This window comes from Balaenoptera physalus (genome assembly GCF_965194825.1).
Source record: "Balaenoptera physalus genome assembly, chromosome: 10".
Classification (NCBI taxonomy): Eukaryota; Metazoa; Chordata; class Mammalia; order Artiodactyla; family Balaenopteridae; genus Balaenoptera; species Balaenoptera physalus.
Window position 1 is genome coordinate 100,715,880 of NC_138889.1, and position 15,453 is coordinate 100,731,332.

Genomic DNA, 15,453 nt, shown 5'->3' on the forward strand with positions numbered 1-15,453 from the left:
TCACATTTTTTAATTCTCTAGAAGCATTCACAGAACTCAGGAAAGCACTATACTTCTGATTCCAGTTTTATTATAAAGGACACAAGGTGAGGGACTTCCCTGGTGGTCCAGTGGTTGGGACTCTGCGTTCCCAATGCAGGGGGCGCAGGTTCAATCCCGGTCAGGGAGCTGGATCCCACATGCTGCAACTAAAAGATCCTGAACGCGGCAATGAGGATCCCACACGCCACAACTAAGACCTGGTGCAGCCAAATAAATATTTATTAAAAAAAAAAAAAAAAAAAAAAAAAAAAAAAAGGGCTTCCCTGGTGGCGCAGTGGTTGAGAATCTGCCTGCCAATGCAGGGGACATGGGTTCGAGCCCTGGTCTGGGAAGATCCCACATGCCGCGGAGCAACTAAGCCCATGCGCCACAACTACTGAGCCTGCGCATCTGGAGCCTGTGCCCCGCAACAAGAGAGGCCGCGACAGTGAGAGGCCCGCGCACCGCGATGAAGAGTGGCACCCACTTGCCGCAACTAGAGAAAGCCCTCGCACAGAAACGAAGACCCAACACAGCCAAAAATAAATAAATAAATAAATTTATTAAAAAAAAAAAAAAAAGATACAAGGTGAGGTGTGGGAGGGAGCACAGAGCTCCCATGCTGTCTCTCTGTGGAGTCATCATGTCACCCTCCCAACACATTAATGTGTTCTCCAACCAGGAAGCTCTATTCAGCCTTGGTGTCCAGTTCTTACTGGGACTTGATTACATAGGCATGGTTGATTGACTCACTGGCCACTGTGACTGTGACTGAACTCAATCTCAAGCCCCCTGCCCTGTCCTTCTGGCCCAAAGTTCTAACCCTATATTCACCATCACAGAGTGGGTCTTCCTAGGGACTAGCCCTATCCTGAAGCTATCTAAGGGCCCCCCTGCCAAGAGTCACCTTATTAGCATAACAAAGACTTCTTTCACTCAGGAAACTACAAGGGTTCTATAATCTCTATGCCAGGAATAGGGGGAAGAAGACCAGATATATTCTTTATTATACCACATTATTTGACCTTGTGTGTTTCATGGAAGTTCATTTAAACCATGAAGCCTCATTTACTGGAAGAAATACCTACTTTTAGTCTCTAGAAACTGGCATAGGTCATTTGAACAATAAATGTCTTTTGATGTTGGAGTTCTGTGCAGACACAGAAAGGTATATTCTTGTGGCTTAGGGTTAATGATGAGCTGATTATATTAAAAAATAATGCAGGACTATCTTTGTTTTTAGGTACAAAATTGGAAAGAGCTGTGAAGATTAAAAGAAATATTAGAATTTTCTATAATATATACTGTGTTCTAGTAGAAAAAAAAAAGTATTATCAGGTTGAGGTAAATTAGGTTAATTCTGTTACCTAGAATGTGTTCACTGATGGGTGGCTCTGTAGAACAAATGAGCTTCCTTAGATCACAAAAATCATAGCAATAAACTTGGTAAGAATGGTCAGTATGAAACTCTGTGTGCCATAAATTCTATTATTAACAGAAATGGTACCTACTTTTACTGTCACAGGCTGGAAAGGTGTAACCTTACTAGTTACATTATGCTAAATTATTTAAGAACTATGAAGTTTTCCTCCAAGAGTCACACCTTTATTTAATGGTAGTTAAGCCCTAAAAAAGAAGGGACCCCTTTTAATAACAATTTGTAATCAGAAAATTGCCAGAGTTGGAAAACACGAGGAAAGACGATGCTATTAATACATCACATGGTCCAGAAAACAAAACTGCGGACTCAAAGTGATGAGAAAAGTGAAGTGAAAGAATGTGGGCACCTTCTTTCTGTTCTGGTTGGATTTCAAAGTGAGGAAGGTAGAAGAAAATTGACAGAAGAGCTGGGCTGGCTCCAGCATGAGTTCTAGGTCTTGAACCAAAACAGTGAGGACAGGAAAAGCTGGTCAGTGTCTTATGAACTGCCACCATGGAAACCACTGCTTTGAGCAACAATGCAAATGAACAGCTTTCTGCAACAGGGCCAGTCTTGAGCTACTTCTTATCTTTCAGAAATGGCTACAACAGGGTTTGAAATTTTTCAGGTTGTAGGTTATCATCCATTAGTCACTCATGAAAATATATCAAGTGAGGATACATATTTTGTGAAAGCTTTCTCTTGGTTATATATGTGTATACAGGTCAAAATATATTTCTTGCTACAGTTGGAAGCCACAAGTTTATGGAGCTGGAAAGGCAAGACCTCTTGCAGCCCCTAATTGCATCAAACACTTCGCATTAATCATGGCAGAGATAATGTGACAAAAGAGTCACATACCGCAATATCTACCAATAACAGTACCACAGGGAAACTCACATTGTTATTTAAAATATATAATGTAAATATGGTATTGACATAAAAATTAAATGCTTATGAAAAACTCAAGAAAGATCAAAGGGCATACAAGCAAGTACTATACAGATGGTTTCCTTAAAAGATAAATTTTAATATACAGAATAAAATTCAAGAGTTTATTTTTTCACGTCCCCCCCAAATTTGTAGCCATGAATGCCTCTGAATCTGACCAGGAAAGTTTATATTTTGGTCCAATACATTATTAGACTGCCTGTATGATCAAGTCTGGCTTGATTATCATAAATCATAGAGGTTAATGGAATTTACTTTGAAAATCTATTACTTTTACAGATGATAAATTTTCAATTTTTTCTTAGCTAAGAGTTTATTCCACTTTAGCCTCAGAACCAGATTCAAGATATCTTCCTTTAAAAAAAAAAAAAAAGATATCTTCCTTAACAGCTGGTCATCACGTTAGGCTTAATCTAGGCAAATTACTTAATACTTTATTGAAGATCATAAAAAAACTCCACGATAAATAATGAAAAGGGTATGCAAAATCATTAGCCTCTGTTTGCAATACAGAAAATACATGTCAGTTCTGGACCAAAATAATTCCACTGAAATACAAAAAGTGATAGGGAAGAATGAAAGGATTTGCAGTGACTGCTTTTGGTGGTCAGCTACAACGAACCAACAACCATCAGCTGTTTTGGAAAGTGTAGGTGGGTTTTAATTTGCAGATAAAGAATGTCTTCGGTAGTTTAAAAAAATATAAACTCTAAAAAAGCTTGTGAATCATATACAAAAGCAGCTGTCTGAGACCAAGGTTGAAAACCAGAAACTGTGTGTTAGCACCACCAGCAAGCACAGGTCCTGTGACTCGTCTGCCCTTCTTTCTTGTGCAGAATGCAGACTTGGCTGTTGTACACATCACTTACAGGTATAAAAACCGGCCTGGAGTACAGGTTTCCTGTCGGGTAAAGTCTTAAGCCCTAAGAGGCACCAAGCAGTTACAAAGGCTGGGCAACTATCCAGATCACAAGTTTCGACGATATAATAAATCCCGTGTTGCCTTATCAACTTTTTGCTGGTAGTCCTCCAATTTGTCAAGTATTTTCTGGGACAGCTGTAGGAGAAAAGAAGGGAATCATTGGAGAATAGGTCAAGGACTGAAAAAGCCTAAAGTTATCAATCACTTTGACTTCAGCAACCAGATCTCCCCTAATAAAGATGTTAGCCATTGTGCTTCATTTAACCACCATTCAGTATAGGAGTCTGCTCTGTGACTCCACTGATATAACTGGACTTTACTGCTATATACAATACTCCAACCCTGTTGTTTTCCTAACGAATTTCTAAATATGCAAATCACACCAGTATTTTTAATAAAAGCTTTATTAGCTCTCTTCCCAGAACCAGAGAGGTTATATCTGATTTAACTAATCATCTCATAAAGGGATTGGGCAGCATGTGAAGGGCAATAAATGGCTTCCGCCCTCTCCTTAATCCTTGAGAACCAGAAAAGCAAGCTTTAAGGTGTAACTGCTAGTGCAAGGGCTTATATAAAATGCCTCAGGAGAGGATTTACTCACTGCAATGTTGTGACTGTTGGCACTGTTCTCTCCCAGAGCCTGGAGAAGCTGATCAATGGAAGAGTATGGGAGCCACACCATTGGAGCTGTTGCAGACAGTGGAAACTGAAAAGAAAAATATCTATTATTTGAAGAAAATCTGAAAAGTGGACCATTTCTTCTGGGTAGCTACTTCCACAGGATTTGATAACATGAAATGCTTTACTTTTTTTAACAAGAAATTGTGTGTGTATGCATACATGTGCGCACACACACGTGTGCACACAGTACATGACTGGAACCCCCCATCTCTTTTCAACTGGGAAACTGGTCCTTTTCTTAGTTAAATCAAATATATTTTTAAATTCATATCATCTTTTATCTTAAAGTAGGGCTAAGGCTGATTAAGGATAAACACATTGAACAAAACTCTTCTCTAAATTGTCAATGAACGACACTATTTCCAGTCTGAAATTTAGATGTAAATTATCTGAAAAAACTTTGGGAAAGGAAAGTGTGATAATACAGAATTAAAAGGAAATGTGGGGGCTTCCCCGGTGGCGCAGTGGTTGAGAGTCTGCCTGCCAATGCAGGGGACATGGGTTCGAGCCCTGGTCTGGGAAGATCCCACATGCTGCGGAGCAACTAGGCCCGTGAGCCACAACTACTGAGCCTGCGCGTCTGGAGCTTGTGCTCCGCAAAAAGAGAGGCCGTGATAGTGAGAGGCCCGCGCACCGCGATGAACAGTGGCCCCCCCACTTGCCGCAACTAGAGAAAGCCCTCGCACAGAAACGAAGACCCAACACAGCCATAAATTAAATAAATAAATAAATAAATAATAAAAATAAAGGAATTCCTTAAAAAAAAAAAAAAAAAAAGAGTTTAAAAAGGAAATGTGGATACAAGCCTACCTCAATTCCAAAGTACTGATGTCCTTTTCCCAATACAGCATCCACATATTCTGAAACCAAATCCACAGCTTCTTCTAAAAGGTCATAGTTTAAGTAGAGACGGAGCAACGCAGCAGCATCAACCTTCTGCAGAAAGTTAGTAATTAAGAACATCTCCCAACATCCATCTTACCTGGGCGTGGACGAAAGGATGTTGAGTGTCTAATTCCCTGGCATTTATACTTTTCATTATAAATAAACGAACACCTTGGTTTACTTATCTTGGGATGAGGGTCGGATTCCCAAGAGCCCAGTTACCTCTGGGCACCTTGTGAGGCCCTTTCTGTTAAGTGGCCTTCCTCACCTTTTCTGTGATCTAAGACACATTTTAATTCTTTCCTACTTCGTTTCCACAGTAGTAAAAGTCAACAAACCTTCTCAGAAATGCTGAGTACCAGAGATAACATAGTCACATTAATTCTCAGAAACATATGAATGACAAATGAGAAAGAAGTTAAAAAGAATCACCAACTTTAAATGCTTGAATTACATTTGTATTTAACTCAGGGTGAGAGAAAAGTGATACAGCCTCAGTTTGGAAGGGCTCTCCTAATTATGTCAGTTACGCTTTCTATATTCTGATTTGATCACAATCTTAACTTTTACCATCTTAGCTGCCTTCTCTACTTTCTTTCTTTTTTTTTTTTTTAAATTAATTAATTAATTAATTATTTATTTTTGGCTGCATTGGGTCTTTGTTGCTGCGCACGGGCTTTCTCTAGTTGCGGCGAGCGGGGGCTACTCTTCGTTTTGGTGCGCGGGCTTCTCATTGCGGTGGCTTCTCTTGTTGCGGAGCACGGGCTCTAGGTGAGCAGGCTCAGTAGTTGTGGCGCACGGGCTTAGTTGCTCCGCGGCATGTGGGATCTTCCCGGACTGGGGCTCGAACCCATGTCCCCTGCCTTGGCAGGCAGATTCTTAACCTCTGTGTCACCAGGGAAGTCCCTCTACTTTCTAACTTAAAAATAAACAGGTTAACTTTCTTGATCTTAAGCTTTATATTCTCTTTTCCTATTGTGCCCAATGTATTTCAGGTACAGTAGTTCTCAAACTTAGCATGCATCAAATCAAATCATGACCTTGTTAAAATATAGATCCTGGATCCCAACTCCAAGGTAATTTGATTCTGTAAGTCTGGGATGGAGCCCAGGAATCTATATTTTGAAGAAGCCCACCATAATGCAGGTGGCCCAAGGACCCAATTTTGACAGAAACTGAAAGAAACACTGTTGCAGAATTTGAAAAGAATTCCACTCACTCCTGTGAATTTTTTGAGTAATGAATAGTGAATGCTGTGTCCCATATATACTCATTGTTCTAAATACATACTCATTGTTCAGTGAGCACACAAGCATGCATTAACTTAATCACCAACACGGAGAACTTTAAATCTAAACACCCAGTACTTCACAGGACTGAAGTAAACTGTTCTTAATGTTTTTAGCTAAGACTGAGAAGCTATAAGTATATAAGTCGGTATATTTCCATAAATTGTCACTCTATCTTTTCCTTTTTAATCATCTCATGAAGGTATTCAGGACGATAAAGACCAGGTTCTTACTCTCTACAAGTTAAGATACCACTTACCTTATAACTGTTTATAAGCCAGTTAGGCAGAGGCACTCCATGAGACAAGAGCTTGTTGATTACACAGTGGTGATATAAGTTATTCTGGACTTTGTACTTTTCCAGGTAAGTTGATAATAGCCTCCATGCTTCATCTGTAGCACTTGATAAAAGGAGAAAGGACTTATGAGTTCCAGATTCTTAATAGATAATTATAGTACCATTCAAAACATGTATTTACAAGGAAAAAATCTTTAGACACTCACAACAGAATTGATAATACAGCTAAATGACAACTAACATTATTAGGGCCAATGTGACTTAGGGGTGGTACTAGAAACTAGATGACTTGGATTCTTGTATTTCCCAATAACCGCATATTAACTCAACTAAACAATTCACTTTACTTGTTTGTTCCAGATTTCTAAAACAAGGACATTGGCTCAGACCACTATTTCCAAACCTGATCAAGCATTAGAATCATGCAGTAGTTCTGATTTAGAAGATTAGGGTGATATCTTGTAATCTGTATTTTTGATAGTAATTCTGGTGTTAATTTAGGGTTAGAAAAATAATGTCAGAGGACTTCAAGACTGTAAAATGCTATAATTCTAAAGTGCTAAGCTGCATAATACAAATTATAAATGCAATTCAGGAAAGGGAAGTTTACTGAGGGTTAGGGTTGTTAGAGAAGGATTCTGAAGACACTGAAGTACATTCAGGTAGACACTGGGGAAGGACATGGAGGGTAAGCCCTTGCAGGGTTGGATGAAGACTAGGGCTGTACCTAGACTCCTTAGTGGTGATGACTGATGAGAGCTGATTGGCTGCTAGCCAGGCCCAGGCTTCTGCTTGGGCTGCCTCTCCTCCAAACTGCAATTTGATGCATCTGCAATGAAAATGGTTCCACAAAGAGTAAATTAATTTGCTGAAAAGCACCACATTATTTTGCTACTGAAATTGGAGACGAGATGACAACTTTAGCTCTAGTCTATTACTAAATTCACCCTGGGGTACTGGCTCTTCCCTCTCCTCACAGCCACACAACTGGATGACCCACAAGGCCATCAATAAGTGTTGAGATTATTTACTTACAAGAGAAAATTGATGATGAAAAATTCTGATGGTGGGCTTCCCTGGTGGCGCAGTGGTTAAGAATCTGCCTGCCAATGCAGGGGACATGGGTTCAAGCCCTGGTCAGGGAAGAGCCCACATGTCGTGGAGCAGCTAAGCCCGTGCGCCACAACTACTGAGCCTGCGCTCTAGAGCCTGGAAGCCACAACTACTGAGCCCACGTGCCACAACTACTGAAGCCCATGCGCCTAGAGCCCATGCTCTGCAACAAGAGAAGTTACCGCAATGAGAAGCCCGCTCACTGCAACGAAGAGTAGCCCCCAGTGGCTGCAACTAGAGAAAGCCCACGTGCAGCAAAGAAAACCCAACGCAGCCAAAAATAAATTTAAAAAAAAACAAAAAACTGATGGTTTATTTCTAACTCACAAACAACTTGACTAATATTTAGGTATAATGTAACTTCAGTAAGAAGTACTTTTTAACAATGTTTGCAGGGGCCACTAGATGTCCTAAAGGATTGAAGAGAACATATGCCTTATCTAAATGGACACCACTATTTAACCCAGGTTATCTACTGTCATGTGGCCATGTGGGCTCAGGAATGCCAGATCTGATTTCTCAAAAGAAGCTATAAATCAAGATTCAAAAAAAAAAAAAAAAAATCATTGTGCGGATTACACAGAAACTGTTCTTTAAAGCAGGCTTGTAGGATACCGGCTCGTGTGACTACTGCTTCACACTAAGCAACAGTAGAGTATTTTTGCATTAGAAAATTAAGATTACAGAAAGACAATTTCATACATACTTGAAAGCAAGTCCCTCAAAGACTGGCATTAAGGAAAGCTTAAAAGTCTGGCAGAGTGATATGGCAGTGTCAAAGAGGCCAGCCTGAACCAAGAGAGTGACCATCTCCTCTGCTGACGAACTTCCTGCGGAAACGGAAAAGAGCTATTTAGTGCACCCAACGGCATATGGAAATGAACTGAACCCAAAGACTGCTTCCTTGATGAATACCTGAGAATAACAATGACACGCTTTAATACCCATCTAGTATACTATGTCCACTGCCCGGCCCTAAAATGTGCTGTGGGTGCTGCATGCCTACCTGCAACTGCGACTGCTGAGGGATCATGCTGGGCTAGAGTGAGGCGAATGCGAGCCAAGGAACACTCTTTCTCCAGATCTTCTAGTTCCAGGATTTCAATTTGTCTATTTGCTATAAGCCAAAGAAAAACATTTTCAATTCCCAAAGTACAAAGAAGTGCCTATTAGACTAACTCAACTTGTCAATTTCCACTAAAAATTAAGTAACATTCAGTTTTAATTTCATGAAGGTGGGGAGAAAACAAGGGGTTCAATAAAAGCTAACTTGAAAAATAAAGCAACATCCCGGTCTCACACTACAGCTGAGTCAAATCAAAGGACTCTAATGACAACAGCTGCAGATGAGGAGGCGCTTGCAAGGCCTTTCACAAATAATTTCAATTAACTCTTACAACTGTGGAACACTGCTCTCTCTATCAGTAAGAAAGGAGCGTGCCCAAAGTGAGAGGCAGAATTAAAACCAACTGTGCCTGACTCTAGAGCCCAGGCTCTTTAAGGAAGGAAATCATGCCTCCACGGTGATACCAAAGGAGCCTGATAAAAAAACGTTTGGTACTAAGCTGATTTAAACACAACAAACAACAAATGCGCACACACACACACACACACACACACACACACACACACACACACTTTTTTAAGCATTTTCATTTCCCATACAGGCATACAAAGTTTTCAAAGAGCTCCCAGACAACCTTTAGCAGAATACTGAAAATAAACTACCAAGAAGGAACTCTACAATATTTTAATAACATAACTACCATACATATACAATATACTACAATATAATTATACATAGTATTACAACTACTATACACAAAATAAATATAAATAATACTACTATAATATAACAATATAATTGCTCTTCAGCAAAGAATCAGCATGAAATCCCTGACTCACTTGGGGCAGCTGTGCATTCTCCATCATGATTCCTCTTAGGAGATGCTCCAGGGCGATCATACTGAAAAGACAAAACAAGAGATATAACTGTGAAAAATTAGGGTTTTTTAAAAAATTAATTTTATTTTTTGGCTGCATGGTGTGGCATGTGGGATCTTAATTCCCTGACCAGGGATTGAACTCATGCCCCTGTGGTGGAAGCACGGAGTCTTAACCACTGGATCGCTGGGGAGTCCCTGAAAAATCAGTATTTTACTGTCATATCATTTTTGTGTGTGTGTGGGAACTTTTATTTTTTTTTCTATTTTATTTTTTTCATTTTTAATATATACCCTTTTTTTTTTTTCCATTAACTATGATCCAGAGCTTTCAGGCTCAAATTCTCTCAACGTAAATTATGTTTATTTCAACTAGCACAGCTCTTCTCACAAAAGTACTGTAACTACTAGACAAAGAAATGGAGTTGTTTGCCAACTTGGCTCACTTAGCTGAAATATGTTACTGAGTCCAAGGACACAGATTTGATCTCCATATAAACCACTTGACTTTCCTTGGTTTCAGACTTACATTCTCTACCCATAACCCTAGGAAAAAGCATAGTACATTCAGGAACTATACAATACAAGTAGCTGGGAATATATGACCCCATCAGCATGCCAAAAAAAAACCAACTCATGGTTCGCCTCCCCTAAAATAGTAACAATAGATTAAATTAACAAAAATGAATGAAATAAAAGCAGCTGCCATTTACTGAGCACTTTCTGCAGGCCAGGCACTGTCACTGTTCTAAGCGCTCTACATGAATTATCTCATTTAATACCCAAACAATCCTATAAGGTAGACATTATTATTATCATCATCCCTATTTTATGCAAGAGGCTAACTGGACAGTAAAAGGCTAAGTAATTTGCCTGAAGTTAGGTTGTCTAACTCCAAAACCACTCTGTTATACTTATTCCTACAATAATTCTGAACTTGGAAACTAAAGGGGTAGTAACATACAACAAATGAATTGCTACAAAAATATATTAAGTCCACAAATATCCCAGTGGAAATTTTAAATGAAATGAAGCAAAATGAGGTAATAGTTTTCAAAGGACCAAACCAAATAAATTAAATGATCCCCAAATTCCAGGATGGAAAGTTTTCATACCACTGCACCAGATACTGGCTGAACAATCCATGCGTATTCTGGGCGAATAAGGCGTAAACAATTAATAGCAGCCAGATAACAGTTGCCTTGCTTCTCAAGTCCCCGGAGAGTTCGAACCTCTCTGCCAAGACGCATTCCGTACTCAAACATCACTGTGCCAGCTATGAGGCAATAATAGATATTACAATTTCAAAAATGTATCTCTTTAGAGATACACAGAGAGTTTGTTACACTTATGAAACATTAAAATTTAAAACAAAATTGAATTTAACTTAAAACCACAAAAAATCATGTGCTGGTGAGAATGTGGAAAAATTGGAACCCTTGTGTAGTGCTGCAGGGAATGTAAACTGGTATAGCCACTATGGAAAACAGTACGGCAGTTCTTCAAAAAATTAAAAATAGAATTACCTTGTAATTCATCAATTCCACTTTTGGGTATATACCCCCCCCCCCAGAAAAAAAATGAAAGCAGAGTCTTGAAGAATTATTTGTACATCCTTGTTCCTAGCAGTATTATTCACAACAGGCAAAAGATGGAAACATCCAAGTTTCCAGAAAAATGTGATATATCCATACAGTGGAATATTATAAATTCTGACACTTGCTACAACATGGATGAACCTTAAAGACTTTATGCTAAGTGAAATAAGTCTGTCACAAAAGTCAAATACTATATGATTCTGGTAGCCAAATTTATAGACAGAGAATAGAACGGTGGCTGCCAGGGGATGGGGGAGGAGGGAATGGGAAGTTGTTGTTTAAGGAGTATAGTTTCCATTTTGCAAGATGAAAAGAGTTCTGGAGATTGGTTATGCAGTAATGTGAAGGTACTTAGCACTACTAAATACTTAAGAATGGCTAAGATAGTAAAGTTCATGTATATGTACTTCACCACCACCACCACCACCAAAAAAAAAATCCCCCAAACATCTAAAATGTTACTTTTGATGTTTAGATACTACATTCCCAGACAGTACAGCGGACTAGTCTCAGCCATATTGTCACCTATTCCCCACCCAGGACTTGGGTGCTCTGTCCAAATCATAAACGCTTTTTTTTTTTTTGGCTGCGCCATGTGGCATGTGGAATCTTAGTTCTCCGACCGGGGACTGAACCTGCACCCACTGCATTGGAAGTGTGGAGTCTTAACCACTGGACCACCAGGGAAGTCCCCCAAGATCATACACTCTTATTTTTATAATGCTTTAGTTACATAGGTTGAATGAAATATTGAAAAAAACATTGTTCTGAGACAGCATGGGACTCCAGAAACTAAACAGATTTTAAAATTCCCTTTCAGTTTCCGAATCAAATCAAACTATTTTTCATCCCAACAAATATTTTTGAGTGCCTGCAATATGTAAGACATTTTGTCAGAAAAACAGCCTTGCTCCAGAAAGACCTGAAGGTTAATCTAGCTAACCTGGTCTTAATCAGGTTGGTGTAATGGATGTTGTCATTGTGAAAGCAGTAATAGATCTTGAATCATCTATTTTTCCTTTCTTGTATTATTCAAAGAATACGCAGGACTTCCCTGGTGGCGCAGTGGTTGAGAATCTGCCTGCCAATGCAGGGGACACATGTTTGAGCCCTGTCCAGGAAGATCCACATGCCACAGAGCAACTTATTCCATTAGCCACAACTACTGAAGCCCATGAGCCTAGAGCCCGTACTCCGCAATAAGAGAAGCCACTGCAATGAGAAGCCCACGCGCTGCAGTGAAGAGTAGCCCCTGATCACCGCAACTAGAGAAAGCCTGCGCAGCAATGAAGACCCAACGCAGCCAAAAATAAATAAATAAATAAATAAATAAATAAATTTATTTATTTAAAAAAAAAGAAAAAGAATATGCAAATATATTTTACCATTAGGAATATTAAGAACATGCCTATGAATTACTTCCATCCATTCTTTCCAATGAAAATGAGTAAGAAACCTAATAAAAAATTCTGAGTGAAAATGGTATAAAAATGTTAGAGGTTCCAAAGGGTAACCACAATGGTCATCTTGTAAAATATGATTTTAAAACAGATATGTAATCCCTTTATTTTAGCTGACCTGATAACGACTTCATTGTCATCATACAAATCCAAATTTAGAAACATTGTACAAAAATGACTGGCCTTTCTTCTTCAAATATATCAATGTCATCAAAGGCAAAGGCTAAAAGAATGCTCCAGATTAAAGGAGACTAAACAGGACAATTAAATGCAAGATGTGATCCTAGATCAGGGGGTGAGGACAGTATGGGAGAAATGTACTATTAAAAAAAATCATTGGTCTTCCCTGGTGGTGCAGTGGTTAAGAATCCGCCTGCCAATGCAGGGGATACGGGGTCGGGCCCTGCCCCGGGAAGGTCCCATATGCCGTGGAGCAACTAAGCCCATGCGCCACAACTACTGAGCCTGCACTCTGAAGCCTGTGAGCCACAACTACTGAGCCCATGTGCCACAACTGCTGAGCCCCACACACCTAGAGTCCATGCTCTGCAGCAAGAGAAGCCACCACAATGAGAGGCCTGTGCTCGGCAACAAAGAGTAGCCCCGCTCGTCACAACTAAAGAAAGCCCGCACACAGCAACAAGGACCCAACGCAGCCAAAAATAAATAAATTTTTTAAAAAAACCCATTATGTTTGGCAATATTTAAATATGAATAGCACATCAGATAAGAGCACCACATTTACATTTAATTCACAAGATTAGTTACATGTTCTCAATTTGATAATTGTATTGAGGTTATATGAGGAAATGTCCTTGAGATGCAAGTATTTATGTACTGAGACATGATGTCCACAACTTACTCTCAAAAGGATCAGCAAAAATAAGAGAAAAGAAAGGCCAATAGCAAAATGGTACAGGAAATTAAAACCAGCCACAAGAATTCAAGGGGCCTTTAGTGAAATAACATTTCTTTTAAAATTAGATGGAATGGACTTCCCTGGTGGCCCAGTGGCTAAGAATCCACCTGCCAATGCAGGGGACACGGGTTCGAGCCCTGGTCCGGGAAGATCCCACATGCCACGGAGCAACTAAGCCAGTGCGCCACAACTACTGAGCCTGCACTCTAGAGCCTTCGAACCACAACTACTGAGCCCGTGCGCCACAACTACTGAAGCCTGCACGCCTAGAGCCCATGCTCTGCAACAAGAGAAGCCACTGCAATGAGAAGCCCGCACACCACAACGAAGAGCAGCCCCTGCTTGCCGCAACTAGAGAAAGCCCGTGTGCAGCAATGAAGACCCAATGCAGCCAAAAAATAAAAAAAATAAAAAAATAAAAAAATAATAATAAAAAATAAAATTAGATGGAAGATACACACAGAATGCCATCTAACTAGAAATGCCTCAAGAATGTTCTAGAATGGGAGAAGTGCCTTTTTCTTTTGGCCGTGCTGAGTGGCTTATGGGGATCTTAGTTCCCTGACCAGGGACTGAAACTGCGCCCTCGGCAGTGAAAGCGGGGAGTCCTAACCAGCGGACCACCAGGGAATTCACGAGAACTGCCTATCTTTAGGGCTAACAGGTAATCCACAAAAAGGTGAAGCTAACCTTGAACTTAAACATAAGTTCCCCAAATGCCTGTAGAGAACACTTGTCCAATGGTAAAAATAAGGTAAAAATTACGTAAGTCAAACAGATAATATTTTTTGTAAAACACGATACAACTGATAAGGTTGCCTCCACAAAGACTGTATGCTTCGACTGCTTACCCTTCCGGTAATTGTGACGATAGATGTGAAAGGCATACAGAAGCTCATAGTAATTGTGAGTCATAAGGTCCACAGCTCTCGCACGTGATTCAATTATTCCCACAACCTAAAGGAGGCAATCAGATATCAAAGTTAGTAGCCAGCATGACAACCACCACAGCTGTGTCCAGTCATCCGTGGATTAAATAAAATTACCTCATTATGCAGATTCACATAGGGAAACTCCACAAGATCCTGTAGCTGTGAGCGTTCACAAAGAACTACCACCAGCTGCCGTAAACAATCTAACTGTCTAGAAGGAAAGAAAGGGATAGGAGGGTAAATTTTCCTAGTGGATTACACAGGGCTGGTAAATTGCCTCCTCTAAATAAGACTGTGAGATTGATTACCTGCTGGAATCAGGAATTTGGGTTAAGGCTTCATATGCTTGGCTATTGTGACCTAAATCCAAATGATGTTTGAAAATGCATGTCCTTAAAGTAGCCTAAGTATCAAACATAGGGGAAAAAAGAACAATAGAAATTAAAACACCACATCCATGATAAACCTCAAGGGCAGTAACTAGATTACAGTTAGTCCTTACCTGACTTTTCCAGTCATCACCTGCTTCAGTTATTGCTGATGTAGCCAATTGAATAACCAGTTCAGGCAAACCAACGACATCGAGCAGACGCAAAACCTAAGGGGAAATAGAGGAAGAAATTTCCATTAATATTAACATGGTACAGTGCACTTCAAATTGGAATACGATTTAAAATCAATTAGAAAGATAAGTAGGTAAGGTAAAGATTAAATCAAAGGTGCTGACAACAAGATGGACAAGATTATTTGGTTAATATTTAAGATTTCCCTTTAGATTCTACTGTTAAATAAGACACCTGTTGTAAAACCCTTTATTGGTCTTTTCTGTGCACAGGTCTACCCTCAGTGTTTAGTACATAATAGGTTCTCAGTAAATGTTTGTTGAATGAACAAATATAATTTCACTACTAACTTTTCCTACTAACTGTTTAAGTCACAGATGAATTTAAAGCCTAGTAAATTAGCACCATAGCCTTATAAAAACCCTAAAGGGAACACATTAATGTTTGACATAACCCAT

At 39.6% G+C, this 15,453-nt stretch overlaps 1 protein-coding gene across 4 annotated transcripts in view; it reads right to left on the reverse strand.

Moving 5' to 3' along the window:
- Window positions 1-2,342: 2,342 nt before the first annotated feature.
- The window catches only part of NUP160 (nucleoporin 160), a 59,695-nt gene continuing 46,584 nt past the window's right edge, over window positions 2,343-15,453 (reverse strand). For 2 of the 4 annotated variants that reach the window (XM_082478332.1, XM_082478333.1), the window contains 13 exons: window positions 14,935-15,030; window positions 14,741-14,835; window positions 14,547-14,643; window positions 14,352-14,457; window positions 10,639-10,799; window positions 9,486-9,546; window positions 8,587-8,697; window positions 8,287-8,410; window positions 7,195-7,296; window positions 6,429-6,570; window positions 4,806-4,931; window positions 3,916-4,020; window positions 2,343-3,449 (listed from right to left, as the gene is read on the reverse strand). In XM_082478332.1, coding sequence (XP_082334458.1) covers window positions 3,360-3,449; window positions 3,916-4,020; window positions 4,806-4,931; window positions 6,429-6,570; window positions 7,195-7,296; window positions 8,287-8,410; window positions 8,587-8,697; window positions 9,486-9,546; window positions 10,639-10,799; window positions 14,352-14,457; window positions 14,547-14,643; window positions 14,741-14,835; window positions 14,935-15,030 — 1,416 coding nt within the window. In that variant the 3' untranslated portion in view covers window positions 2,343-3,359. Of the gene's footprint in view, window positions 3,450-3,915; window positions 4,021-4,805; window positions 4,932-6,428; window positions 6,571-7,194; window positions 7,297-8,286; window positions 8,411-8,586; window positions 8,698-9,485; window positions 9,547-10,638; window positions 10,800-14,351; window positions 14,458-14,546; window positions 14,644-14,740; window positions 14,836-14,934; window positions 15,031-15,453 lie in introns of those variants that run through there. The other 2 variants (XM_082478335.1, XR_014268246.1) reach the window with 2 other exon arrangements.